Source organism: Staurois parvus, unplaced genomic scaffold (assembly GCF_062004578.1).
Source record: "Staurois parvus isolate SC_StPar_1 unplaced genomic scaffold, SC_StPar_1.0 ptg000090l, whole genome shotgun sequence".
Taxonomy (NCBI): domain Eukaryota; kingdom Metazoa; phylum Chordata; class Amphibia; order Anura; family Ranidae; genus Staurois; species Staurois parvus.
In genome coordinates, this window is record NW_028317886.1 from 16,310,864 (window position 1) to 16,337,654 (window position 26,791).

At 40.1% G+C, this 26,791-nt stretch overlaps 1 protein-coding gene across 3 annotated transcripts in view; it reads right to left on the minus strand.

Moving 5' to 3' along the window:
• Positions 1–26,791, minus strand: part of ARFIP1 (ARF interacting protein 1) — a 189,823-nt gene that overhangs the window by 130,276 nt on the left and 32,756 nt on the right. For 2 of the 3 annotated variants that reach the window (XM_089670449.1, XM_089670451.1), the window contains exon 2: positions 12,483–12,562. The exons of the other annotated variant lie outside the window; for it this stretch is intronic. In XM_089670449.1, coding sequence (XP_089526575.1) covers positions 12,483–12,560 — 78 coding nt within the window. In that variant the 5' untranslated portion in view covers positions 12,561–12,562. The remainder of the gene's footprint in view (positions 1–12,482; positions 12,563–26,791) is intronic. 3 annotated transcript variants of the gene reach the window in all.

Sequence of the window (26,791 nt, forward strand, 5' to 3'; positions counted from 1 at the left end):
GTACTCGGGAGAAGTAGCAGAATATATTTTGAGGAGTAAATTCACATATACCCATGGCATGTGTGAGCAATAAATCATTTAAGTGACAATTTTGTGTAAAAAACATTTTTTTGTCATTTTCCAAAAACTTGTGGTAAAACAAATTATTCTATTGACTCAACATGCCTCTCAGCAAATAGTTTGGGGTGTCTACTTTCCAAAAAGGGGTCATTTTGGGGGGTGGGGGAATTTTATGCCCAGCAAAAGAAGTTTATGCCACACATCACTCACTCTTCTAACCACCTGGAGACCAAGCCTTTTCTGACACTTATTGTTCACTTGAAAAAAAAAAATCAGTATTTTTTGCTAGGAAATTACTTTGAACCCCCAAACATTATATATTTTTTTAAAGCATACACCCTAGGGCGAGGGAGCTTTTTTTTTTTTAAGTTATTTTGATTTAATTATTTTTACACTGTCCCTTTAATTTTTTTTATCACTTTTAATGCTATCACAGGGAATGCAAATATCCCCTATAACTTCAATGGACATTGTCATATATTCTTTTTTGAGAAATCTGGGGTTTATCAGAATCTAGATATCTCCTCTACCCTTACATTATCTAATCTCACCAAGATCAGATGCTTTCCCAATTTACAAATGGCACGGTTTATATCCTGCGAAACTGAAGTGATGAAATATTCGTAGCTTCTGATTTCTTAGACTATAGAGATGATTGGCACCATTCCAGTCTCCAATCAGCTCTATGATCACCTGGCAGAAACAACGGCTGCATTCTCAGGTTCTCAGGTGATGGCACAGAGTGGCCTGAGAATGCTGTGGAGGGCGGGGGGGGGGGGGCATAGTCTCCCGCTGCTTGTAAAAGCAATCCTGCAGCTAATTATCCACTAGAATTGCTTTTACATGAAAGCCAATTTTCGGCTGAAAAAAACAATACCAGGATGATGCCTGCAGCTGTAGGCATCATCCTGGTATAACCAAAGTCCAGTAATGTACCAGTACGTCGCTGGTCCTTGTTGGGTACAGTTGCAAAAAAAAAAAAAAAGTATTTGAACTCTTTGGGATTACATGGAATTTTGCATGAATTGGGCATAAAATGTGCTCTGAACATCATCTAAGGGACAACATTAGAAGAACACAGTCTGCTGAACATAATACTACACAAACATTAGATGTTGCCATGGTTTAATTGCACATAACATGTAAACATTCACAGTGCAGGGAGGAAAAAGTATGTTAGGCCCTAGCTCAATGACTTCTCCCAGAGCTAATTGGAGCCAGGAGTGAGCCAACCTTGACTCCAATCAGTGTGATGATATTGGATGTGTTGCTGACAGCTGTCCTGCCCTTAAAAAACACACACCTGTTTTGGGTTTACTGGTTTCAAGAAGCACTGTCTGATGTGAACCATGCCTCGCAGAAAAGAGCTCTCAGAAGACCTACGATCAAGAATTGTTGACTTGCATGAAGCTGGAAAGGGTTACAAAAGTATCTCCAAAAGCCTTGATGTTCATGTGTCCACGGTAAGACAGACTGTCTACAAAATGGAGAAAGTTTAGCACTGTTGGTTTAGCACCTAGGAGTGGTCATCCTGTAAGAAAGACTGCAAGAGCACAGTGCAGAATGCTGCATGAGGTAAAGAAGAATCCCAGAGTGTCAGCTAAAGACCTACAGAAATCTCTGGCACGTGCTAACATTTTTGTTGACACATCTACAATAAGGAAAACATTAAACAAGAATGGAGTACATGGGAGGACACCACGGAGGAAGCCATTGCTGTCCAAAAAGAATATTGCAGCACGTTTGAAGTTTGCAAAAGAGCACCTGGATGTTCCAAAGCACTACTGGCAAAATATACTGTGGACAGATGAAACCAAGATTGAGTTGTTTGGGAAGAACACACAACACTATGCAACAGCACAGAATACGCCTTCTGGAGTGGCCCAGTCAGAGTCCTGAACTCAACCCGATTGAAATGCTGTGGCATGACCTTAAGAGAGCGATTCACACAAGACATCCCAAGAATATTGCTACACTGAAACAGTTTTGTTTAGAGGAGTGGTCCAAAATTACTCCAGATCATTGTGCAGGTCTGATCTGCAACTACAGGAAACGTTTGGTTGAGGTTATTGCTGCCAAAAGAGGGTCAACCAGTTATTAAGTCCAAAGGTTCACATACTTTTTCCTCCCTGCACTGTGAATGTTTACATGTTATGTGCAATTAAACCATGGCAACATCTAATATTTGTGTAGTATTATGTTCAGCAGACTGCGTTCTTCTATTGTTGTGACTTTATGAGCACACTTTACGCCCAATTCATGCAAAACTCCACGTAATCCCAAGGGGTTCACATATTTTTTCTTGCAACTGTATATATGCTATGTTTTTTTTTTTTTTTTTTTTTTTGTATGCAGCCTGTGGCCTGAATGAAAAAAAGAGAAGAAATCTCTGCCAGAAAAAGTGTGTGGTATGCCCACCATTAGAATATACCGCCCTGCATCCACCCACTTCTAATGGTGGGCATACATTAGGTCGCACGGTGCCACATGCACCAATTCCAAGATTGTACAAATGTCTAAATAGTGGCACGCTTGAATAAAAATTGTCCACGTATAATTGGTACCCCATATGGAAAAAGATGACACCAAGTCGCAAACTATCTTGCCACTACTCCTCCCCATGTAGTCTGGGCATCCGGGGGGCTCCACGTGACTTTTCCCTAGTAAACCCAAAACTTTTAAGTATAGCCTGTTGCTCTCTCACAGGGGAGAAATTGTTTGAATGCAAGGAGGCCAGAAAAATTAAATGACGGACTCATAAAACGCAGATGTCTTGCTGGGGAGTTTAGACATCTGCAATTTTTTGGTTAAGGTGATTTGCGAGGGGCTGAATTTTGTGGAGCCGGTCAAATTCAGGCTCACCTCGAGGACGACAGTGTATTGTTGTTGAAATGCATAAAACAGATTATTCTCTCATATCTATGCCTGACCCTGGCAGCAGAGAACACTGGCATATGATGAATCGGGTCTGTGGACCAACACAACCACAATTCTTTTTTTTTTTTTTTAGTAATGCCCATGTTGAGAATTAGACCCCCCAAAAAAAGATTTGGAAACCGTAATGGGTTTCCATACGAATGGTCTGGCAAGGTTTGAATTTTGGTTGGCGGCAATAAATTGTTGTGCATATAAATTGCTTTGATCCACAATCAATGTATACAGATCTTCCATGAAAAACAGCTCCAAAAAATCAAGGGGGTTGGGCAGTGAATGGGGGATGTACGGGAGCTACAGAATTTGTGGGCTACAGGATTTGTGGGCTGCCAATTGGGATTTGGTACCACATCTGGAAAGATACTAGGGGCCCTATGGGCCTCTGTGCAAATTCTTGGAGGTTGCGGAATAATACTTGTGCTTGCCACCGCACCAGCTTGTACTGCACTTATGGGACTCGCCACGTCACCAAGTGATACTGCAGTGCTGGTATGTGAAAGACCAGGATGTACTAGGCCGCTGGTGCTCGCCAGTTCATCTAAAAGGTAGAGCGGCACTAGTACTGGCACTATGCTGCATATGAGAGTCATCAAAATTTACTAGCAAGTGCTAGCAGAGATCAGGCCTGATTCTGCAACACTGCTGTTTTGTGTGCAATGTATCAAGTGACCGTGACCTACTGACACTGCACTTGCAGAGAGAGAAAGGGGAGGGTAAGCGTAGGGGCTAAACGCAGGTGCTGGCAGGTGCCGGGGACGATCCCGCTAACGCTGTGTTTTTGGGAACACTAGTATAGTGCTGATCTGGTCAAAGATATTGATCCGTTCAGACACTACACTAGCAATGGAAGTTTATTGTGTATGAGCGTGTTCCTGCCAATAAAGGGGTTAAATGTGATTACTGGTGTACTGACGGGCAATCTGACGCTATCTGGGAGGGGAGCGAAAACCATGGGAGCGCGAATCACGTATATATACACACACACGTGATTTTGTGCACCCGTGCCGCCCTGTACCAGTATTTCTGCTATAGGGTAGTCAGGAAGCAGTTACAGAAGCGGTTTGCGTTACGGAGCTGTGTTACTTTAACTGACAATTGCGCGGTCATACAACGCTGCACCCAAATGAAATTTACGTCTTTTTCCCACAAATTGAGTTTTCTTTTGATATTTGATCGCCTGTGCGGTTTTTATTTTTTGCGCTATGTAAAAAAAAAAAAAAATTAAGAAAAAAAAATATTTTGGACATTTTGCTATAAAACATGTCTAGTAAAAAAAAAAAAAAAACTAAAAATTTCGTCATAAATTTAGGCCAAAACGTATTCTGCAACATGTTTTTGCTAAAAAAAAAAAAAAACCCAATACGTGTAAATTAATTGGTTTACATGAAAGTTATAGCGTTTACAAATGGCGGTATAGATACTGGATTTTTTTTTTAAACACTAATAATGGTGGCGATCAGCAACTTATAGCGGGACTGCTGCGGACATTCTGACACCGGGGGGAGTGCTTGGTGTCACTGACATCCCCAGTGACAAAAAAAAAACAAAAAAAACACTGACACTGTACTAATGGCACTTGGGAAAAAGGGGTTAACATCTAGGGGCGATCAAAGGGTTACTGTGTGGTGGGAGTGTTTTACTAGGGGGCGGGGGGTGTGTGCTTCACTGTAAGCACACTGATCAGGATGGATGTGCCATCCCGAGCAGTGTGTCCAAACTGCCCTTCTCACTGTAAAACAATTCCCATCATTCCTTTGGAATTGTAGTGAATGGGCATGGAGAAGTCATACAAGACAGTACAGACCATCATATGACACTGTTACAATGGGCAGGTCACAGTGGGGGCCTAAGGGCCTAGTCACACTATAAACCAAGCATGTACTGCAGGTTTTGGCATGTGCAGTGCCGTACATTTTTATGTGCATTTATAGTGCATTTTTCCTAAGCTTGCATTTCCTTTCAAGACACTTCTGTCTACTTTCTTCTTTGGGCTTTTATGCATTATATACACATTTACACACATTTCTGTACATTTGCAATGTGGAAAAACGCAGCTTACTTTACTTTATTCATCGCACTGCAATAATGTGAACTAAGCCCATAGGATAACCTGGATTATAGACTATCTATGCAGTTGGAGTGCAGTCAAAAATGCATCCCACTATATCTGGTGGGAGTAGTAAAGGGTACAGCAGTGGATGTGAAGAGGAAGAGTGGATTTCTCACTATTGCTATACCTCTTAATGGAAAAGAGAACATACTAATTAAAGATAAAGAAGCAGCAAAATATATGTAGCAAAATTAGAAATGGAAGACATGGATTTACACTTTAACAAATATGAGATTTCAGTGACTGGATTTCACATATACCTTAACATACATTTATGGCATCCACCCACCAAGAGCTGTTAAATGGGGAAGGAGGGTGTGCCAGGCTGTATGCACTGCCTCAGACATCATGTATATTTGCACAGACCTTTGTGGATTCTGCTAAAAGAACTAGCCAACAGAAGTGACAAGTTTTTTATTCCTTGACAGAAAGGTTTTTTTTGCTCTAGCAGGATTGGTTTTATGATACATGTGACAGGTCAAGACTTTATTGATGTAGATCTGTAAAGTTATATATACCACATTTGAAACCTTGAAATACCAGTTGAAAATGACTGAATCACATTTTCTTAGAAACCAAAGTGGAAATCACAAGTTCACGTGACAATTGCTTATCTTTAAGTATACATGACATCAGATAATTAGAATTACATATACAGGTAAATGATTAATCTGTTACACAGATTTAACACAAAATGTAAAGGCTAAAGTAGCTATCTGCAATAAACCCCAAAAATACCTACACACTTACACATCATGTCTTTATAGGAATTAAAAAAAGACAGAAAACAAGGGGGGGGGGGGGGGGACTATATAGACAAACAGGCAGAAGTTACACAAGATGTAGCAATCATGCACACAGAGCGGGATGCGGCCCCCTCCATTTTCTTAAGAACTCTCCATGTTGTCCCATCATCCCCCCTCCCTCACTGTTCATCCACAGTGACATCTGGTTGGTGTGTGTTGACAGAGGTCACAGGCAGCCAAAGCACAGCAGGAAGCTCCGAGCTAAAAAAAAACCCCAAGGGAGCTGGGTGCCTGGCTGTCTAAGAACCTGTGCAATCTGGCATATCGTAAAAGTATAACCCAAGCCTTTCCCTGAGTTCAAAGACATTCCAGAGGAATAATAAACTAGATACCACATTTAAAATCCATTTTCCCTTTATGTCTCATATCTTGGAATATGCAAGACTTACATAAAAACCAGGCCTATCTTCAGATTGACATATCAAACGGTTTGTCTTATCGTGACCGCACTCCTTAACTGGCATACACAGAAAAGCAGGAAAGCATATCTCCTGAACCATTCAAGTATATATTTCATGTTTCATCTCTAACCATTCCGCAGATACGGCTGAATATTAATATACTAGTGCCCAGGCCGGCAAATGTACCTAAGAAAAGTTATGAGCCAAAATATAAGCTACGAGGGATTCTGGTTGCAACTTAGGTCTCCACCCAACACCCCTCCCCAAAAGGAGACCATTGGTTACTACTCCAAAAAGAGACACCCTGCTGGGATTTGCTAGAATAAGGCTGTTATGCTTGGAGTTGTGTGTGAGAGAAGAGAAGAGTCTCCTGCTTTTAACATTGAAACTAGCAGAGACAAGAAATCCTTTTTGGCTCATGAGACTTGAAGCTGCTTAACCCAAGGCTTTTTGGCAAGTACTTATCTACCTAAACTTCTTTCTGTTATCTTTTTGCTGTGTTATTGCGCTTTGTATATTTATATATATATATTGGTTACATCTTGTTTCTGTAAATATTTTTATTGCACCCTTTTGACCTTTTAGTAATAAATCTATCTTTCTGAAAGTGTTGAACAGTTTCTAAAGCGCTTTAATGCAACTTCGAATTCCTGCCGCTGAAGAGCGCTACTATGTGTGTTTAACCCTCTGTATAACCTGTCTGCGGTGACAGTGGTATACAGACGCTTATCCAACCATCCTAGTGTTATTGCCGATATTGCCGAGTGTCCTCTTTCTCTGTACAAAAAGGAGGTGGTGGCAGTGTGAAGGGTTTATTGCGTAATTAACCTGACCCAGTAACAATCGCGCTCAGGCTGCCGGCACATCGATTTGTGGTCCAGTGAGATGGAAAATCGTTGTGCAGGGTGCAGCTGGGCGTGGCATTGTTACGCACATGACATCACGGTTTTAGATTGGCTAGTCCTTCGGTCACGAGTTTGGTGAGAAAGGCAGGGATATGACGCCGTGATCGTCACACAAGGCACTTTTCAATGTTTGAACATGTTAATGAAATATTTGAAGTAAACTTTTCTACAAGCGTTAGTGTTTTACAGACCTTAGAGTTGATTTACTAAAGGCAAATACACTGTGCACTTTCTCTAGATCTGAGGGGAAGCTCTGAAATGAGGTTTTGCTGATTTCTACCATCAAATCATGTGCAAAGAAAAACGTTGTTTTTTTTATTTCCTTGCATGTGATTGAGTATTCTTAGCAAAGTGAAGCTTTACCTCATTTACTAAGCTTTGGAGCAATTGAGCAGTTTGTTTGCCTTTAGTAAATCAAGCCCCTTGTTTAATGATGAATAATTTGTAATTATACATATGCATGGCAACGGTCATATTTCCTCAGTACATAAACAGGGCCTGCTTTCTGCATTGCAGTGGCACAAAATGGTTTTGTTTTATTTTATGCAAGTTTATGAATTGGCTAAAAAAATCCCTCCTTTTTATGGCTAATAGAAGAGAAGAAAAAGGTGATCATTGCAGATCTGTAGGTCAGATTGCTGCAGAGAGACCGCTGCTCTCGGAGAATATAGTGGGCAGTCTCCACTTCAAAGTTCAAGGCAAAGACATTATTTTTCTAGAGCAAGGGGCGATATACAAAAAAAAAAAAAAGAAGAAGAAGAGGCCACATAATGCTATATTACTGTACTAACAGTACTCAAGGTTCCCCAGCACACATAATCTAAACTTTAACATCTCAGGTTAAAATGTAGGTCTCTCTGTTGCACATACACTGATCAGCCATAACATTATGTTGACACGCCTATTATGGAGTAGGTGCCTCTTTTGTCACCAAAGCAACCCTGACCTATCACTTCTAGACCTCTGAATGTCTGCTGTGGTATGTGGCGCAAAGCTGTCAGTAGCTGATCCTGTAAGTTGCGAGGTGGGGCTTTCATGGATTGGACTTGTTTTTCCAGCACATCCCACAGATGGTTGGTGTATTGAGACCTGGAGAGTTTGGAGGTCAAGTCAACACCTCAATTGTGTTGTTGTGCTCCTCAAACCATCCTTGAACTATTTTTGCAGAGTGGCAGGGTGCATCGTCCTGTTGAAAGGGGCCACTACCATCAGGGAATGTTGTTTCCATGAAGGGGTGTAATTTGTCAGCAGTAATGTTTAAGTAGGTGGTAATGTCAAAGTAACATCTACATGAATGATGGGACCCAATGTTTCCCAGCAGAACATTGCTCAAAACATCACACTGCCTCCACTGATTTGCTTTCTTCCCATACCGTATCATGGCGCCATCTCTTCCCCAAGTAAGCGATCCACATGCACATGGCCATCCACATGTTGTAAAAGAAAAAGTGATCAAACCAGGACAACTTTCTCCATTGCTTAATGGTCCAGTTCTGATGTTCACATGCCCATTGCAGACGCTCTTGGCTGTGGACATGGGTCAACATGGGCACGCTGACCAATCCATGGCTATATAGTCCAATACATAAACTGCGATGCACATTTTTTCTGCTTTTAACACTTCAACTTCATGGAAAACGTGCTTACTTGCTGCTTAATATATCCCAGCAACTTTCAGATGCCATTGTAACAAGATAATGCCTGTTAATGATCTTAATGTTATGGCTGATCAGTGTACTTGCAAATACAAGAAATGTCAAACTGCTGTGTCAAGGCACCACTGTAAAGTGTGGTCCATAACGCAAAAGTAACCGACCTCAGAAATATGGTAGACGCATAGCAGTGCATAAATTGACAATTTTTTGCTTTTTCCCATGAAGAGCTCACTGTGACTGTATGTCTGTGTGTGCATGCACAACATATTGTGCTTGAGTGGACCATAAATGGGACTACAGGAATAAAACAAAGCTCTGGCTTTTAATATAGAATTGAAAAAAGAAAGGTAAAAGGAATCCATTTTTTGACTAAAAGTCTTTATGAATAAGTTTTTTTTTAATTTAATTTTAATGCTGCAGCCATGCCATTCTTTGGGTAGCGTATGGTGAGCCTGTTTATTCATGCTGAGCAGTTCTGTTAAAGCAGCACAGAGGATATATTTCAAAAGGTCATTGTTTATTTAGAAGCAGTTTAATGCTGTAGAGCGCACACAATGGAAAGCCAAGGGACCCCTTCCCACAAGTAAGTCTCAGATCTCATTTAAAAAGCATACCAAGCTATTCCACATCTAACCAAATGATACCATCACTGGCAGTAGGCTTATTTTCTAGTGTCAAATGCTTGCTGGCCAAAACAAAGCTGTAATTTCTATCTCAGCATGTAGAACTGTACACTGCTGATGGCAAACTTAAAGCAGAACTCCAGGCAAAAACATGTTCTTGTTGCTGATTTCCTACCTTCACTGAAAATGTCATCCATCTTCTGGTTCACTCATTAGTCGCTCTGAAATAGCCTATTCATTTTCAAATCAAACCTTTAGTTCCCTTTGGTTTCAGTGATGTAATTCAGCCCCACTTGCAGTGGTGGGTGGACAGAGACTCTTAAACACATTCAACATGTACAGGCCTAGAGTACCCACCCATATTCACTACAATTCTCTGTGATTGATGGGAACTGTAGTTTCCTTTCCTGTTGAGAGAGAGATTAGAGGATATGATGTAATCCCTGTTGTTACACCTCATCCATGACAGAGCAGATGCTGTTATCTTTTGAATTACAGAGGGGAGATCATGAAAATTCATTTAGACTTTTCTCCTAAATGGAAAGGATTTTCAACATTTTATGAACGGTTTAGTGCTTTGTGTAGGGGGGTGTACTATCGGTGATTTTTTTTTTTTGCCTATCAGAAAGTTCTTCCTTAACAAAGAAATTAGAAGAAAAATATTTAAGACTCATGGAATGAGATGGTTGTATGACCAAAGCAGTACGAATGGGAAAAATAACATTTGTTTGTGTTGATGGAGGAATCTGTTGTCAGAATAACCTGATCAACAGCTGCAGAAGCTGATCAACAAGTTTCCAAATTTATCATTCAACAGAAGTCGATCTAATCAATTTCTGTTAAACAGGGATGCCTATACACTGATCCCTTCTGAACTGACCACAATTTGATCAATTAATAGAAAAAAACACATACACGCACAAAACACAGAATGCAGGGTGGATAAAAATCAATGATTTTTTTAAAATTTTTTTAAAAAAATCAGATTTGTTTTATTTAAATCGGATTTTTTTATTTAAATCGGATTTTTTAAAATAAAATGCTTTGAGGAAAATATATTACCATCCAAAGGTTATTCCATCATGAAATAAAGATTAGTTTTTTTAATTATGTAGAATAAGGCTGTATATGTTTAATTTTTTTGGTAAATAAATTCCATTAATCCATTTACAATGTCATGCTCTTCCAGAGGTTTTTGTAAGATTATTGGGCAGTTTCTCTGCCTACAAGATATTATCACAGATGCTCGGTTTACTTTTGCAGTTCTCAAAACTGAATTTGACTCAGCGGAGATCACATGCCTCTTCTTCACAGCAAAAATGTTATAACATGAACAGAGTTAAGAAAAAGACCTTAATCCTAACTTCTACAAACCTATGAATACAGAATCAACCCCTTCAGTGCTAAGTTTCAAGAAGTTCAGTGAATAGAAACAATATTTTTCTGATTGTTTGGAGTGGAATAGATCTGCACAAGAAGAAAGTGAAACTAAGTGTGAGGAGGAAGGGGCTGACAGTCTAAGTTTCTTAAAATATATATATTTTGTTTAGCCAAATTAGTTAACAAACATGGATGTTTGTTTAAGCAAATCACATATGCTGTAATGTTATTGTTTCAGTTGAATAAATCTATTTAAATTGTTATTATTAAGGTAATGATTATTTTTCTCCTTCCTAAGTACAACAGAAAAGTTGTCCAAATATGAATGATTAACCTATTAAACTGGGGATAAAAAAAAACTAACATGAAAAGTTGTTATTCTAAAAATCTTTATCTACTTGCATATTAAAGTTATACCAGCAACAATTAGTCTATGTAGAAAACTAGGATTTAAATCAAGCCTTACTGACTAGTGATTTAAATTGTGATTTAAATCAGTTTGATTTAAATCAAATCCACCCTGACAGAATGCATAACTCATTTATTGTGCACAATACCATACCAATATCAGCAATACAAAAGGTCTCAGAAAACCACCCTGTTCAAGCTTGCAGTGTATGGCAGGCATTACCCTGTAATAAACCTATTCCATGGGTTATCAGAGGATGCAAGATTATCCCACACCCATCCTCTCCAGTAGCTTCTGTTCTTCACTCCCATCCACTTCATTCATGCTCCAGTCCACTCCACCATGATGGAGTTGGGCTTTACCCAATAGCCGCCCAGCCATTAGTCATTTGGCGGCCGGCAAAATGCTGTAGATTACAGTTTTCATGCTTGCAGAGCCGTGCAATCTGTCACCGGCCGATGACAGATCTTAGTACCGGCCCCTGTTGATGGTACCATGTGACCTGCTGTGACCAATGAAGTATGTCAGACTGTCTACTTTGCAAAAAGGGGTCATTTGGGGGATATCTGTACTGTTCTGACATTCTTGGACCTCAAGAAATTAGATTGGCTGTCAGTACTGAAGGACTGATCAATATTCAGACCTATACCATAGTTTGGGAACTCTATAACTTTCCTACAAACTAAAAAATACATCCTAATTTGGGTTATTTTCACCAAAGACATGTAGTAGAATACATCTTGGCCTAAATTTATGAAGAACAATTATTTATTTGCAAACTTTTATAACAGAAACAAAGAAAAACGTGTTTTTTTTCAAAATGTTCAGTCTTTTTTTGCTAATTTAGCAAAAAATAAAAACCCCGGCGGTGATTAAATACCACCAAAAGAAAGCTCTAGTTGTGTGAAGAAAATGATAAAATTTTAGTTTGGGTACAATGTAGTATGACCGCGCAATTGTCATTCAAAGTGTGAGAGGCTGAAACCTGAAAAATGGCCTGGGCAGGAAGGGGGTAAAAGTGCCCGGTATGGAAATGGTTAATGATACCATTTGCAAAATGCCACAAAAACGCAGCACAGCAAAGAAAAATGCAGAGATAGGAGTATGGCCTGATTATTATGCATAACTTTCATCTACAGATTCTACAGCCAGATTTAATCTCTAATGATTTCTATTTTATATTTATCTTAATAACAGACCTCGGGGTCAGAAACAAGCTCTTCAGAACCTGGTAATGCTGCATCATTAGGTGTTGTATCATCTGTGTTCTCAGACATATCTGAAAGTAAAATAAACATGATCAGCATGCATTCTGTTTATATAATATATTTACTACTAAAGTAGCACTTTTATAATCTAAAGCTAAAAGCACTCTTCTCTATCTCCATACAGACCTACCAAACGTTAACGTGTTTGATCTGCAAAGATATGAATATTAAGCTTGCCTCCTTATGGTTAATTTAATATTCCTATGTCAGCAAGTTAGATGGTGCATAAAAAGCTATGTTTCAAGGGTCCAACAACCATGATTTAAAGAATAACCACCAAAATTGTTAACCTGTTAAGAGCCAAAATGATAAGTGTCACATTGAACCCAGCAGGTAATGCTAAAAGTGTTTTGATGCACACCAGCACTAAATTAGTCCAACTGAATAATTTAAGCTGGGCAGTGAAGTCTGCCACCATTACACTAGAGTTGAATACCACCTTACCTTCAAGTGGTTATAAATTTTTGAAATGAAATATGAACAAAGCATATCACTCTATAGTGCATACTTGTCTCAATCCAGAGCACTAAATTATTTCTGTCTGCTGCCTCATGGACTGTGGTTCCCAGGAGCCTCTGCCTAACTTCAGCAAAATTAAGGAACAGTTGGTACCAGGCTCTGGCCAGGGTTGGTCGGGCTGCCAGGAACACAAACCCCAAAAGGTTCCTCTGGACACTGCATCCCCGAAAACACAAAGGAGATGCACAGGGGCAAATTTAGATACCTGTGTCAGGGTTATGTATCAGCACAAGAGAAGTTTATAAGCATTTTCCTAGGGGAATATGTTACGAGAGCATTAAGAAGAGTCCAGCCAGAGTTGGTTCCTGGCAGACTGATCTAAGGTCCTGCCCAGGTCTGCTACCCACTTAGAAACATAGTGAAGTACACGAGGGTTCATGGTGTCCATTAAGGCTGTGTAGAGATTAGACTCTAGGCCTTTTAGGGAAGGGTCCTTGCGGCAGCAGTTTTTAAATAGAAGTAATAATAAAGTGTAGCGCTGAAGAAAATTAATAAATTAAAATAAAACCAGTGTCACCACACAGAATAGATATCAAACATGTGAAATGCCAAAGTGATGCACAATAATATTAGTCCTCAAGTAGGGAAAAAGGTAATAGTCACAAAACTGTGATGTGATCAATCGATGAAAATATATGTACAAGTGACTTCTGTCGCTTCCGCGTTAATCCTCTCACCAGAAGCAAGTAGCAAACCAGCATAGAACAAACTGACACTTAAGGGCAAACTTGCTCAATATCCATCTCCAGCCAACGGTCTATCCAGGGGTAAGATTCCTCTTAGAGTACAAGCTCATAAAGCGAGCCCAGAGACAACATCATATAGTGTAGTATGTTTATTTAAAAGCTAGCAACCATGTGGAGCTCTCACAAAACAATACAATAGATAAACACTTACAAAGATGGCCGCCGTACCGCCACGTGGACACAGCGGTATGTCAGCATGTAGGCTTCTCTCTGATGCGTTTCGTGCACACGCACATTCTTAAAAAGGGATCTGCCCATTGCCAGCGCCATGACAATGTACGCCTTATATAAGCCTAGGGCGTGTGACCGAGCTGGCGCCATTTTGTTGAAGGCGTACAGTCGGACAAGTGCCATTTTGCTCTAGACCAGAGACTCATAACAGTCTTAAACCGAAGCTTGAAAGAATCGCTCGATGTACGATCTACAGAGCATCATTTAGAGGCAATCGAGGCTAACATGAATGTGGGATATCAATTATCTACACATCAAGAGGTGAAACAAAAAGATCTGGGTGACAAAGATCCTGAAAAAAGCGCTTTCTGATTATGTGCAAACTCTAAGGGGGCCATAAATACCCGTAGGGGCATTGAATCATACATATGGCCAGAATATACTGACAGCCCGCTAGCGATGACACCAGGCTGCATGATATCTAGTTGAACAAGGCTGTGATTATATGCAGACTATAACGGGGCCATAAACACCTATAGGGGTAATGAGTCATACATATGGCAGAAAAAAAACTGACAGCGCCCTAGTGATGACAACAGGCTGCATAATATCTAGTAACATAAGGCTGTGATGAAAACTGGTCTTAACATGTAATAAATAGCACATATAGTACATGAAAAACATATGCATAAAAACAGATGTATATTAAAAGAAAAAGACAAAAATGCATGTATACTAAATATCCATTAGACATCGTAAGAGAAAAATACTCAGGAAAAATAGAGACCAATATAAATGCCTTATAAACAAAAAAACAAAAAGATGACAGTTGAGCAAAAAGGATATCAGACGCCACTGTAAGTACTCAAATACCCTAAGGAGGTGGCATAATAAGTATTGGCCGAAAGGCTAGCTGTTATCCATAAAGCAATAAGGGGGCCAAGGTACCCATTTCATGAATCCACTTCGTTACCAATCTAGATACTGCTCTGCGTTTATTATTTCCCCTCCAATGGGGATGCACAAGATCTATTCCCATAAATGACAAACAGGAGGGGTCCTTATGAACCCTAAAATGCTTAGAGAGAGAATGTTCCTTAACTACTTCCCGCCCGGCCTACAGTCAAATGACGTCCAGGCAAACCTCTCGTCCCTCCAGGAGGGCGTCATATGACATCCTTCCTGGATCGCACATTGTGCGTGCCTGCAGGGCCATGCTGTGGCGAGATCTGTCACCGGCTGTGTACTTTGGCCGATGACAGATTTGTGTACTGGCCCCATTGCCAGTACCATGTGACCTGCTGTGACCAATCACAGCAGGTCACATGATAGTTGTATACAATGGATGGCTTCCTTTCATGCCATCCATTGTAAACAAGCCTGTCTAGCTGTGATTGGTCATAGTGATCACATGCACAAGCTGGGCCAGTCACAGCTCATGTGTGTCATGTGATTAGCCGTGGCCAATCACAGCTAATCACAACAAAAAACCCTGAATTAATTGGATTTCATTCATTCAGTTAAATGCTTGTTTATAGCAAAGAAATTATTTGCTATAAGCAAATTGTGTAAAAAAAAAAAAAAAAAAAATACTGATCAGTTCCCTAAAGTAGCACAGTGTTAATATGGTAACTACTTATACTACTTTGGTCATAGTGTAATATGAAAAAAAAAAGAAAAAAAATTAAAAAAAAATAAGAGTGCAAGGGCCTTTTCCTCACATTATTGACTGTGCAGATCATGCATCTGTTGCAGGGAAAAAACCTTTCAACTCTGAAAAGAATGTCCACACATTAGGTGGATCCACTATATTAGGACCTATCCTGTGTCTCAATGGGGGTGCTTGTCTGAATATCACCTCTGGCCTGTCCGGTAGAAAACCAGCCAAGACTGGATCCTCTTTCAAAATCCTCCAGTTCCTTTTGAAAATCCCCTCTCTCTCTCTCTCTCTCTGTGTTCTGGACAGAAATAGAAATCGGACAGGGGTTCTAGCCTTCCCCCTAGTCTACTAAAGAAAAGCATGTTTCATTCTGTCTGTATTGCTGTTGGAGAGATACCCTCATATATGGTCTAGAAAAACAAGGTCCCCAGGACAGGAAGTGAGGGTAAATCCATACAGCACAATACCCATATGGCACAATGATGGGTTGCCTAACTAATGGTGGCAGAGTATTAGGCCCCTTTCATACGGCCAGTTTGTTGCGGCCTACGGATTCCTCTGGTAAGAATCTGTGGATTCTTTCTACAGGTATGACAAGGAATGTCCAGTCTCAGATATATATCCTGGAACTGCAGCTCATCGCTCTGTGTGCGGCTACATGCTATCACCCACATTTCAGGACCATAAGGGAATCCCTTACTCAAGGTAAAAGGTGACGTATGTGCTCTCATTACCTTTTCGGGACCATTTCTGAATTTACTTGAGTAATTCGAGTATTTACTGCTAAAGCAAAATTAAAGCAGTTGTAAAGATTTTTCTTAAAAATAATAGAAATGTACTTTCCTGCTCTGTGCAATCGTTTTGCACTGAGCAGCCCTGAACCTTCTCTTCTAGGATCCCCTCACCCTGACAGTGCTCTTAGCTCCTCCCTTTTGAATGCCCACACAGCAAACCAGGCTGTGTGTCCCTAAACACACAGCTCCACCCCATCCCCACAGGATTTGATTGCCAGCAGCAGTAGCCTGCTGCCTCTGAGTTTTGTGAGCAGAGAGCAACGCTGCTGTTGTCAGGTACACCACTGGATTGAAAAAGGACTTGGGTAAGTATTTACTGGGGTGAGATGAACATGAGAAATGTTTACCTTAATGCAGAGAATGCATTAGATTAAAAATCCTTTGCCTTTAAAACTACTTTAACCTTTCTTGATGTCCCCAAGATTCTAAAAAATTATTTTCTTTGGCAAGTATTGAGGGGGCTGGGGGCACTGGTCACTTTTGACTCTAAAGGTTAATTTGGTTTTTTTTTTGTTTTTTTTTTAAATAACAAACATGTCTATACTTACCTACTCTGAGCACTGGTTTTGCACAGAGCAGCCTGGATTCTCCTCTTCTCTGGTCTCCTGCAGGCTCTCCTGGCTCCTCCTGTCTGTCAGGCGCCCCCACAGCAAGCAGCTTGCTAAGGGGGTACCTGTGACTTGGCCCCACCCCCTCTCTCTTCTCATTGGCGGACTGACTGTGATTGGGAGCAGCGGGAGCCAATGGCTGTCTCAGCCAATGAGGAGGCAGAGACCCGGGACAGCCAAGGCTGTCATTCACATCGCTGGATTGCGATGAGGCTCAGGTAAGTATTGAGGGGCGGGGGGTACAGCTGCACACAAATGGTTTTTTACCTTCATGCACAGAATGCATGAAGATGACACGGGGAGGAGCCTGAACACGGCGCCGAGAGGGAGCTCAATGTGAGCGCTCCCGTACATCAGGCGCTCCCTGTGTCCCGCTCCTCAGAAATGCCTAGGAGGCTGTGACTCACCTGGGCTTTGGTGCATTCCCTTTGGGGTAAACGGAGAGTGGTGCCCCTTGTGCCACGGGCCAACGTTGGAGAGTGGCAGCGCTTAAGTGGAGGAAGGAGAGCAAGGGGCCGGTCAACTGGAGAAGAGGCAGACTCCACCGGAGATCAGAGGACGCCGGGTGGTCACATGGATACCGCAGAGGAGTACTGGGAGGCAGAGATGCTGGCCGGGCTGAGACGAAGGAGGAGATCCTGGCTTCTTCATTATAAAATAATTTTTTTGTCCAAGACCCATGGAACCCCACAGAAGATGACCCCCCCTAACAGCCACCACTTTATAGTTGGGCTTTTGACTGTGCCAGCAGCCCCTGGGATAGACCGTCTGATGCCACCTTGTTTAAAGTGGAAGAAGATGGAGCTGAGAAAGTGAGCGAGGGTGACAGGGGATGGTGAGTCAAAATCAAAAATAATTTGCATTGTGTAAAGAGCATTGGGGGGGGGGGGGGAAACATCCAGGGGGCCAAGAAGGAGAAGGTGTTGAAACTGAGATAAAGACCCCAGAGACCCTTAGAGATGAATTCGGTATAGGGGGGAAAGAAAGAAAAGATTCAAAGGATAATACTCCTGGAGGGATACAACCCCAATTTACATGCAAAAATAACGCCCGGTACCGGGAAAATAGAAATATTTACTAACATTATGAAAAATAAAGTAGCAAAAGGGGAGGGCCAAAGTCATCCCAAACGAGTTCAATTAAAAAATATATACCCTCACAAGAGAAACAAACCCCAGAGAGACAACAGGGAGTAAGTGGGAGATGGAAAACACCAGTGGCAATTGTAGCAATCGTGCACACAGAGATGGACGTGGTCATCCACTTTGCTCCAAACCCTCCATCTTGTATCTCTCTCCCAACTCCAAATCCCCCCTTCCTCTCTGTTTATTGACATATGGTCTGTATGATGCAGAGATCACAGGCAGCAAACACCGTGGGAGGGCGTCATAGTTATAAACCCCAATTAGCCTGGCCCCCGTATGTCTGCGAAACTTTTGCTTGGAAAACGATTGTAAAACCATAAACCAGTCCTTCGCTGGGCTTCAAAAGACATACCAGATAAGCCGTAAAATAGACATCACATTCAAAATCCATTTTCCCCCATGATTTCATATCTTGGAATATGGAAGACTTACATAAAAACCAGGCATATTGTCAGATCGGTCACTTTAATACAAGTCGCCTGATATATTACACCCCCTAGCTGATATCTACAGGAGAGCAGAAAACGATATCTCCTTAACTGTCCCAGAAGGTACGTCATATTTCATATCTAGACGTTCAGCAGATGCTTCTGCATATTAATCTACTAGTGGCTAGGCTGCTAAATGCACTGAGGGTAAGTTATGGACCATGACATCAACTGCGAGGGTTTCTGGTGCTAGCTTGAGTCTCCGCCCCAACACCCCCCCCAAATGAGGCGAGTGGTTCTCTGCTTCAAGGAATCACCCTGCTGAGTTCCTAGAAAAGCTGTTATGCATGGAGCAGAAGCTAGGCTAAGAAAAGCTGAGCTAAGTTGAAGATTCTCCATTTTAACATCGGAACCAACTTTGGGAGATAAAGGCCCTTTTGCTCAGGAAACTTGATCTGCTAAACCAAGGCTGATGGCAAGTACTTTATCTCTCTAAATTTCTTTCTGTTATCTCTTTGCTGTGTTATTTCTCTGTGTGTGTGTATATATATATATATATATATATATATATATATATATATATATATATATATATATGCAACATCTTTTTCTGTAAATATTTTTATTGCACCCTTTTCACCTTTTAGTAATAATCTTACTTTGAGAGTGTTGAACTGTTTCTAAAGCTCTTTAATGCAAACTAAGAACCCGTCTTTGAAGAGCGCTACTCTGTGTTTAAACCTGTGTATGACCTGCCTGCGGTGACAGTGGTATACAGACGATTATTCAAACATCATAGTGTTATTGCTAATATTGCAGAGTTTCCTCTTTCTCTGTATAAAAAAAGAAGTGGTGGCAGTGTGAAGGGTTAATTGCATAATTAACCTGACCCAGTTACAATCGCTCTCAGGCTGCAGGTACATTGATTGCGGTCCATTAGCTGTAAAATCTTTGTGCAGGGTGCAGCTGGGCATGGCATTGTTACGCACGTGACAGCACGGTTTTAGATTGGCTAGTCCTTCGGCCACAAGTTTGGTGAGAAGGGCTGGGGTCTGACGCCGCGATCATCACAGCGATTGTTCCAGATTGTTTTTCGGAGTATCTAATATCAGTCAAAATATAGAAGCTGAAGACATAGAAAATGTAGTGGTTATTGAGAACTCCGAAGAACAAGAGAAGACCTCACAGATGCCTACTAAAGCAGAAATAGCAGAAATGTTTAAGGGTCTGGAAAGATCCATAAAACAGGAGATGGTGAAAATATACAAAGACCTGCGGCAAGTATTGCCAAGGGTGGAGGAGACAGAGGAGAAATTAGAAAAAAATGCCCAAGTTATAACAAAATCAGAAAAACAGATGGAAGAAATGAGAAAAGAACAAAGGAATCTGCTATACAAATTGGAAGATCAGGAGAATAGACACAGAAAATGTAATCTGAGGATATGAGGTCTGCCTGAGATTTCACAAGGGGAAGATCTGATGGAAATAATGGTGAAAATGCTTAATACAACAATGGACAGATCAGCAACAGAGTCTCTTAAGATTGATAGTGTGCATAGAATTGGAAGATTTCAAGAAAGTAGAAACGAACATTCAAGGGATGTGATCATACGATTCCAGTATTATAGAGACAAAGCGGAGCTTTGGAAGAGGAATAAAATACGGATCAGTAAACCTACAGATTTTTGCAGATATATCAGTGCAAACACTGATGAGAAGGAGAACATTGAAACCATTACTGGAACAGATGAGAAATCAAAATGTTCGATACAGCTGGGGATTTACAGCATGCTTGATCAGATGGAAAAATGGTCGCTCTGCAAGACTGAGATTTCCGGAAGATTTGAGATTTTTTTTTATCTCCTCCTGCTCTCTTAGAAAGGCAGGACACGGGAAGCAGAAGAGATATCTAGAAACGCAGCCAAGGTTATAGGAATGCAGACTGGAGAGGAATATGTGGTCAGAGCCCCACCCTAGTGTTGAATCGATGGTGGGATTAGGACCACAAACGATTCATAGGCAAGCTAAGAGCCTAGGGGGAATTGGGGAGCGTAATGGGTAGTTACGTAGGGGTTAGCTCTGTGTTCCTCGGGAAGGATGATGGCACTCTTGCCAAGAAGAACTCAAGTGGAAGAGAGAAAATATTTATGGGAAATTGAGGAAGTTAATTTTGTGACCTATAATGTTAAACCGTTGAACTTCCCGAGGAAAAGGCATAAGATCCTCAGAGAATTACAAATATCCATTACATTAGCGTTTAATTTTTTTTTTACATGAAACTCACTTACTACAGGAAACAAATGTGAAGTTATATTCCAGGCATTATCCAACCTGGTTTTATGCAGACTCACCAATTAGGTGCGCTAAAGAAGTGGCAATTGGCATAGCTAAAAACTTAAGGTTTAAGCTTTAAGAGAAGGTGGAGGATCCTGAGGCGCGCTTCCTGTTCTTAAGGGGGAAAATTACAGGAAACAGAGTGTACATTTGCAAATATTTATTGCCCCAACAGAAATCATGTGGCCTATCTGAAAAGTATTTTGAGAAGACTCCTGGATTTTAAAAAAGGCAAAATTAATTGTGGCAGACTTTAATTTTTGAATGGACCCCAGATTGACACGACGTCGCATGTGCAGAGAGAGGGGAGTAAATCTCTGAAATACATACGAAGAATGTTAACTCAATGTCAACTTGTGGACATCTGGAGAATTAAATATCCTAAAGATATGGATTATATGTTCTACTCTCTGGTACATGCAAAGTATTCGAGATTAGATTATATATTGATTGACCATAGGCTTCTGGAGTCACTGGTTAAAGTAAATACAAAAGTCATAACAATATCGGACCATGCACCAATCACAATGAAATTATTGTGGGGAAGAAAAGAAAAAAAATTATTTAACAATGTGGAAACTAAATGAGACACTCCTTTAGAATCATGAGACAGAACAGAGAATAAAAAAATAAATAGAATATTTTGAAAGAAATGAGACTGAAAGAGTTTCAACGGCCACGGTGTGGGAAGCTCATAAGGCATATATCAGGGGAGTCTTGATAGCGATTGGGGTAACAGAAAAAAAAAATAAACAAAAAGAAAATGAATATGCTTTTGAGGGATTTATATGAATTAGAATAGTTACATAAAAAGAGAACAACAAAAGAGATCCAGCAGAGTATAATAAATGAGAGGAACTATGTAATCTAATGGAGGAAGAAACGAGGAGAACATTTAATATGATGGCAAGAGAAAGATATCAGTTGGGGAATAAACCAGGGAAATATTTAATGAGAGCACAGAGAAATAAGAAATCAAGAAATTATATTGAGAAAATTAAAGATGATAATGGAGAACTGGTTTACTCAACCACTGATATCACTAATGTATTTAAAAAATATTACAGTAAATTATATAATGTTATCCTACAGCAGTTCATAGGAGAAGAGGAAGAAAGAATTAGAAAAAGACAGATTTAAAAAGAGGCAGGACTGCCGAGACTCGGAGAAGGATAAGAACAGTTAATCTGCCTAGAGAAACAGATAACGCAGGAGGAAATCCAGATGGCACTGAAGGGTACAACAGCAGGGAGGAGCCTGGGGCATGATGGGTATACTGTGAGATACTATAAAAAAAAAAAATATCAATTAATACCTAAACTGAGGTTGTATATGAACACACTGTGAGAGGGGATAGAAATGAGATAGGAATCCTTGCAAGCTCATATTACAATCATCCAGAAAGAGAGAAAGGATGGATGTGCCAGCTACAGGCCTATCTCATTGCTAAATATGGACACCAAACTATATGCAAAAGTCCTGGCAAACAGGATGAAAGACCAAATGCCGGAATGGATTCATTTAGACCAAGTGGGTTTTGTCCCTGGGAGGGAGGGAAGAGACAATGGGCTGAGATCACTGCTTCATATACAAAAGAAGCAAGAGAGAGAAACCTCCTGTATTGATCTTGTCGGTAGTTGCTCTTTTAGCAACAGTAAGGAATAGCACAGACATAAAAGGGATTCAGATAGGAGAGACAGAACACAAGGTAGCAGCGTATGCTGATGACATGCTACTCTATGTGGTCAATCCTAAATTGACATTACCCAATCTAATGAAAATAATGAAAGACTATGGAGAGTTGTAAAATTTAAAAATGAATCCAACTAAAACTGAGATTTTAAATATTAATGTTCCAAAAACTGAGAAGAAAGCTTTACAATGACAATTTCCCTTTTCATGGAAGGAAAGAGAATTAAAATATCTGGGAAAAAAATTAACCTCATCCTCAAAGAATCTATATAAAGCAAACTATATCCCATTAATAAATGAGATCAAGGCGGAATTAAGGAAACTATCTTGGATAGGACGAATAAACCTAATAAAAATTATAATTGTTCTAAAAATCCTATATAAATTCCATATGTTACCTATACAGCTTCCAGGAATATACTTAAAAATAATAAAAAAAATGATAAGGTATATTTTGGGGAAAAAAAAAAAATCGAGAATGCGTTACGAAGTGTTGTGTAGAGAGAATGGGGGTTTAGGTATGCCGGATTTTATGAAACATTATCATTCAGTATTATCACGTATTTTTGATTGGACACATAATGCACTTTGGAAAAGTTATGTAAATATAGAAAATACACTAAGTGAGACACAATTGAATAGGATGAAGTAGTAGCCACATCACAGGTTGGCAGAAAGCACGAACACTTACACACGAAATGTATTAAGAATTTGGGATGTAATTCAAACAAACAAATGGGATGGGAATTCAATTCCATGTTGATGCCGTTGGTGGCTACAGTTTTTTTCCCACCAGGGAAAGAAAATATTTTGGGTAATTGGATAAGAAAGGGAGATGCACATTTAAAGGATATAATGAATGGTGAAGAAATTGCTCCCTTCAGGAGCTGAAAAACAAGAAAGAGCTGTTTTCTAGATTAAAGGAGTGGCAATATTTTCAACTAAGACACTTTGTGGCAAGGCTCCGTAGGCTCTTGAGGACAAAAGTGGATATGAACCCATTTGAACAATTACTTAGCACATGCAGGGAAGGGAAGCATGGTACTTCTCAAATCTATAAAATCCTTACTGTTATTGACAGAAAGCACTTCCTTCCTGTATATGGAGAAAAGGGAATTGTGAATATCATTTGAAAATTTTCAGATTAGCACATGGGGCTGTAGATATGAAGGTGGCGGAAATTAATTATAAATGTTTAATTAGGTAGTAGATCACACCGAGTGTGGCACATATGCAATATGGAGATAAATCACACATGTGTTGGCGGGAATGTGGTGTTAAGGGCACAATGGCACATATATGGTGGGAGTGTCCTAAAATCCAGGAATATTGAGGGGGAATAATGCACCAAATTCAGGAGATAACTGGGGTTAGAATCCCGAAAGATCCAGGGGTATGCCTATTCCATAAAACCAAGCTTACAGTAGAAAAATATGAAAATTTGGTGATATTTTATCTTATAAATACAGCAAAAGGACTGATACCCAAATTTTGGCAGGAACAAGGAGGTACCAAAAATAAAAGACTGGATGGGTAAGGTGGAATATATGTATAGAATGGAGGAAATTTACCACATAGAAGATAAAATGGAGAGGTTCCAAGAAAGGTGGGAAAAATGGGATGAGTTTAAGAGATCAAATAAATATGTTGAAATGGGAGAAATAGAGAAAGAGGAGCTGAGAGGACCTGTTTAATTAAAAAAGGAAAGTAAGATAGGAAGAAGGAGAAGGGAATCCTGAGGATACTCAGGAATGTTGAGGAACGGGGAGCTAAGGGAAAAGAAACGTGGGTGGGGGTTTCTGGGGGAATGTTTAAATAGGGAAACGCAATTGTTTTATGCAATGTAATGTTATGATAACCTTTTTTGTGGTTTGACGTTTTGTTAAAATTTAAAAATTATTTAAAAAAAAAAAAAAAAAAAAAAAAAAAAAGAATGCATGAAGGTAAAAAATCTTCAGCCTTTACAACCACTTTAAGATCTGCATTTTAGACTATAGCTTGCTTAACAGTTCAGAAAGCAGACATATAATGGATGTATTGAAGGTATCAGTTTAACACTAAAACCTATTTTAAGTAGTATGTCAGTGACAGGAGAGTTAATCAATAATTGTTTCTTCAGTGATAATTAAGTGCTTGCAGCTGCAGCGACTGCTGGTTGGCAGATCAATTACTGAAGCCGTGATAAGCTCCAGCACATACACAAGAACACAATTCGAACCCAGGGTTGGAAATGTATTTGTAGTAATAACTGAAGGCTTCTTATTCACTCTGACTGTCTTAGCTGGTCACGCAGAAGCATAGGAAAGCAAGATTTAAGGAGATGTGAAGAGTTTAATAAGCAAAGAACTTTGTATCGTAATAGGTAGGCAAGTTTGAGGCAAAAACTGACAGATAATAATGAATTGCAGTTGACAGCAATAATAGGCACTTCATCATTTGACTAAACACAACATGAAATAATAGAGGGTATTGACTGTCACCAGGAATAACTTCAGTTCTGCAAAAAATGAATAAGTAGAACAGCAAAACTTTTTATTCTATTTTGGGTAGGGGGGGGTTATTACCCCTGTAAGGCTTATTTTTGCAAATCTGTGTCCCATTGGGGAGATTTCCCTTCACTTCCTGTCCCAGAGCCAAAACAGGAAGTGAGAGAAAATCCCTCTAAATTGAGGGAATCCCTTGTCATCAGTCTTAATGTCCCCATTGGAATATTTCCCCTCTATTAGGGCTCATTTACACTTACTTTGCCTTCAACACACATTAAAGCACCTACCGCTTCTACATACTTTTTTGATGTGTTTTTGATGCTTCGATGATGCTTTTCTGAAGCTTGGCAAATGCCGTGGTAGCACCCCAGTTCAGTAGTACCTCCAACTCAGCAGGTCCCCAGCTCATTAATAACCCTGCTCAGCAGATTCTCAGCTCATTGGTACCCTTGTTCAGCAGATCTAGGGCTGAAACAATTCATCAACATAATCAATGAAAATAGTTGTCAACTATTTTCATGATCAATTAGTTGGTCAGCTCATTAGTTGACCTTCATACAGATAGCATTATTTGCTTACATATCAGAAAACACAGTGCAGCACACATACAGCTCAGTACACCATCCATATATGTCAGTAAGTGTCTGAGAACCTGTAAATATGTTAGGAGCAATGCCTCATGGGACATGTAGTTCTGGGCAGGAGAAGAAAGTGGGTGATTCTAAAGGCAGACGTTTATTTTAATTTGCTATAGGTGCAGTCTATTCTATACTTTGAAGCTTGCTATAGGGGCACTCTGAAGGCAGGAGGAGCAAGAAGTGCTAGAGGGGGACCCCAGAAGAGGAGAATCAGGGCCGCTCTGTGCAAAACTATAACACAGAGTAGGTAAGTATGACAAGTTTGTAGTTAAAAAAAAATCCTGATCACCCCCCCAAGAGTAGTGCAATGCTAGTATAGTACCATTGCACTACTCTGTTAAAAGTATTTAAAAACAGAGAAACAATTAAAATGTAAAAAAAAAACTAAAATAAAAAATACTGTATTGAGAATTTTTTCAAGGGTTTTTTTTTTTTAAACTACTTGCATTGTGCCCACGAAAAGTGGCGCTGGGCAAAGCAAAATAACTTTTTTCACTTTCTATTTCGAACTGTGAACGCGCCTGCGCCTCCCACTGCCCCCCTATAGGCCCAGGGAGAGAAGAGATTACACCGCACTGAGTAAAAGCACTAACTTCTACACGCACATGTTAGATTAGCACATTAACCCTTTGATTGCTGCCTATTAACCCTTTAATCACCCTGTCACCAGAGCCAGTGCCATTAGTACGATGTCAGTATATAGAACTTTTCAATGATCACTGTATTACTGCCACCAGTGACATCTGATAACGTCAAGGTCTGTAAGCTCCCCTCCCAGCCAGAGTCAGCTAGTGTTAGATTGCCCACACGCTATTGCACTCACGCTATAGGTCACTGATCACTGTCATTACTAGTATAGTGTTTGTACGGATCAATATATTGATCTTGAACAGAACTATGCTAGTGTCCCCATAAACACAGTGTTAGCAGGATCAGTCCCGTTAGCTGCCAGCACTAGCGTTTAGCCCCTCCGCTGTTTTTCATGGAAGATTTGTATCTACTGATTGTGGGCCAAACAA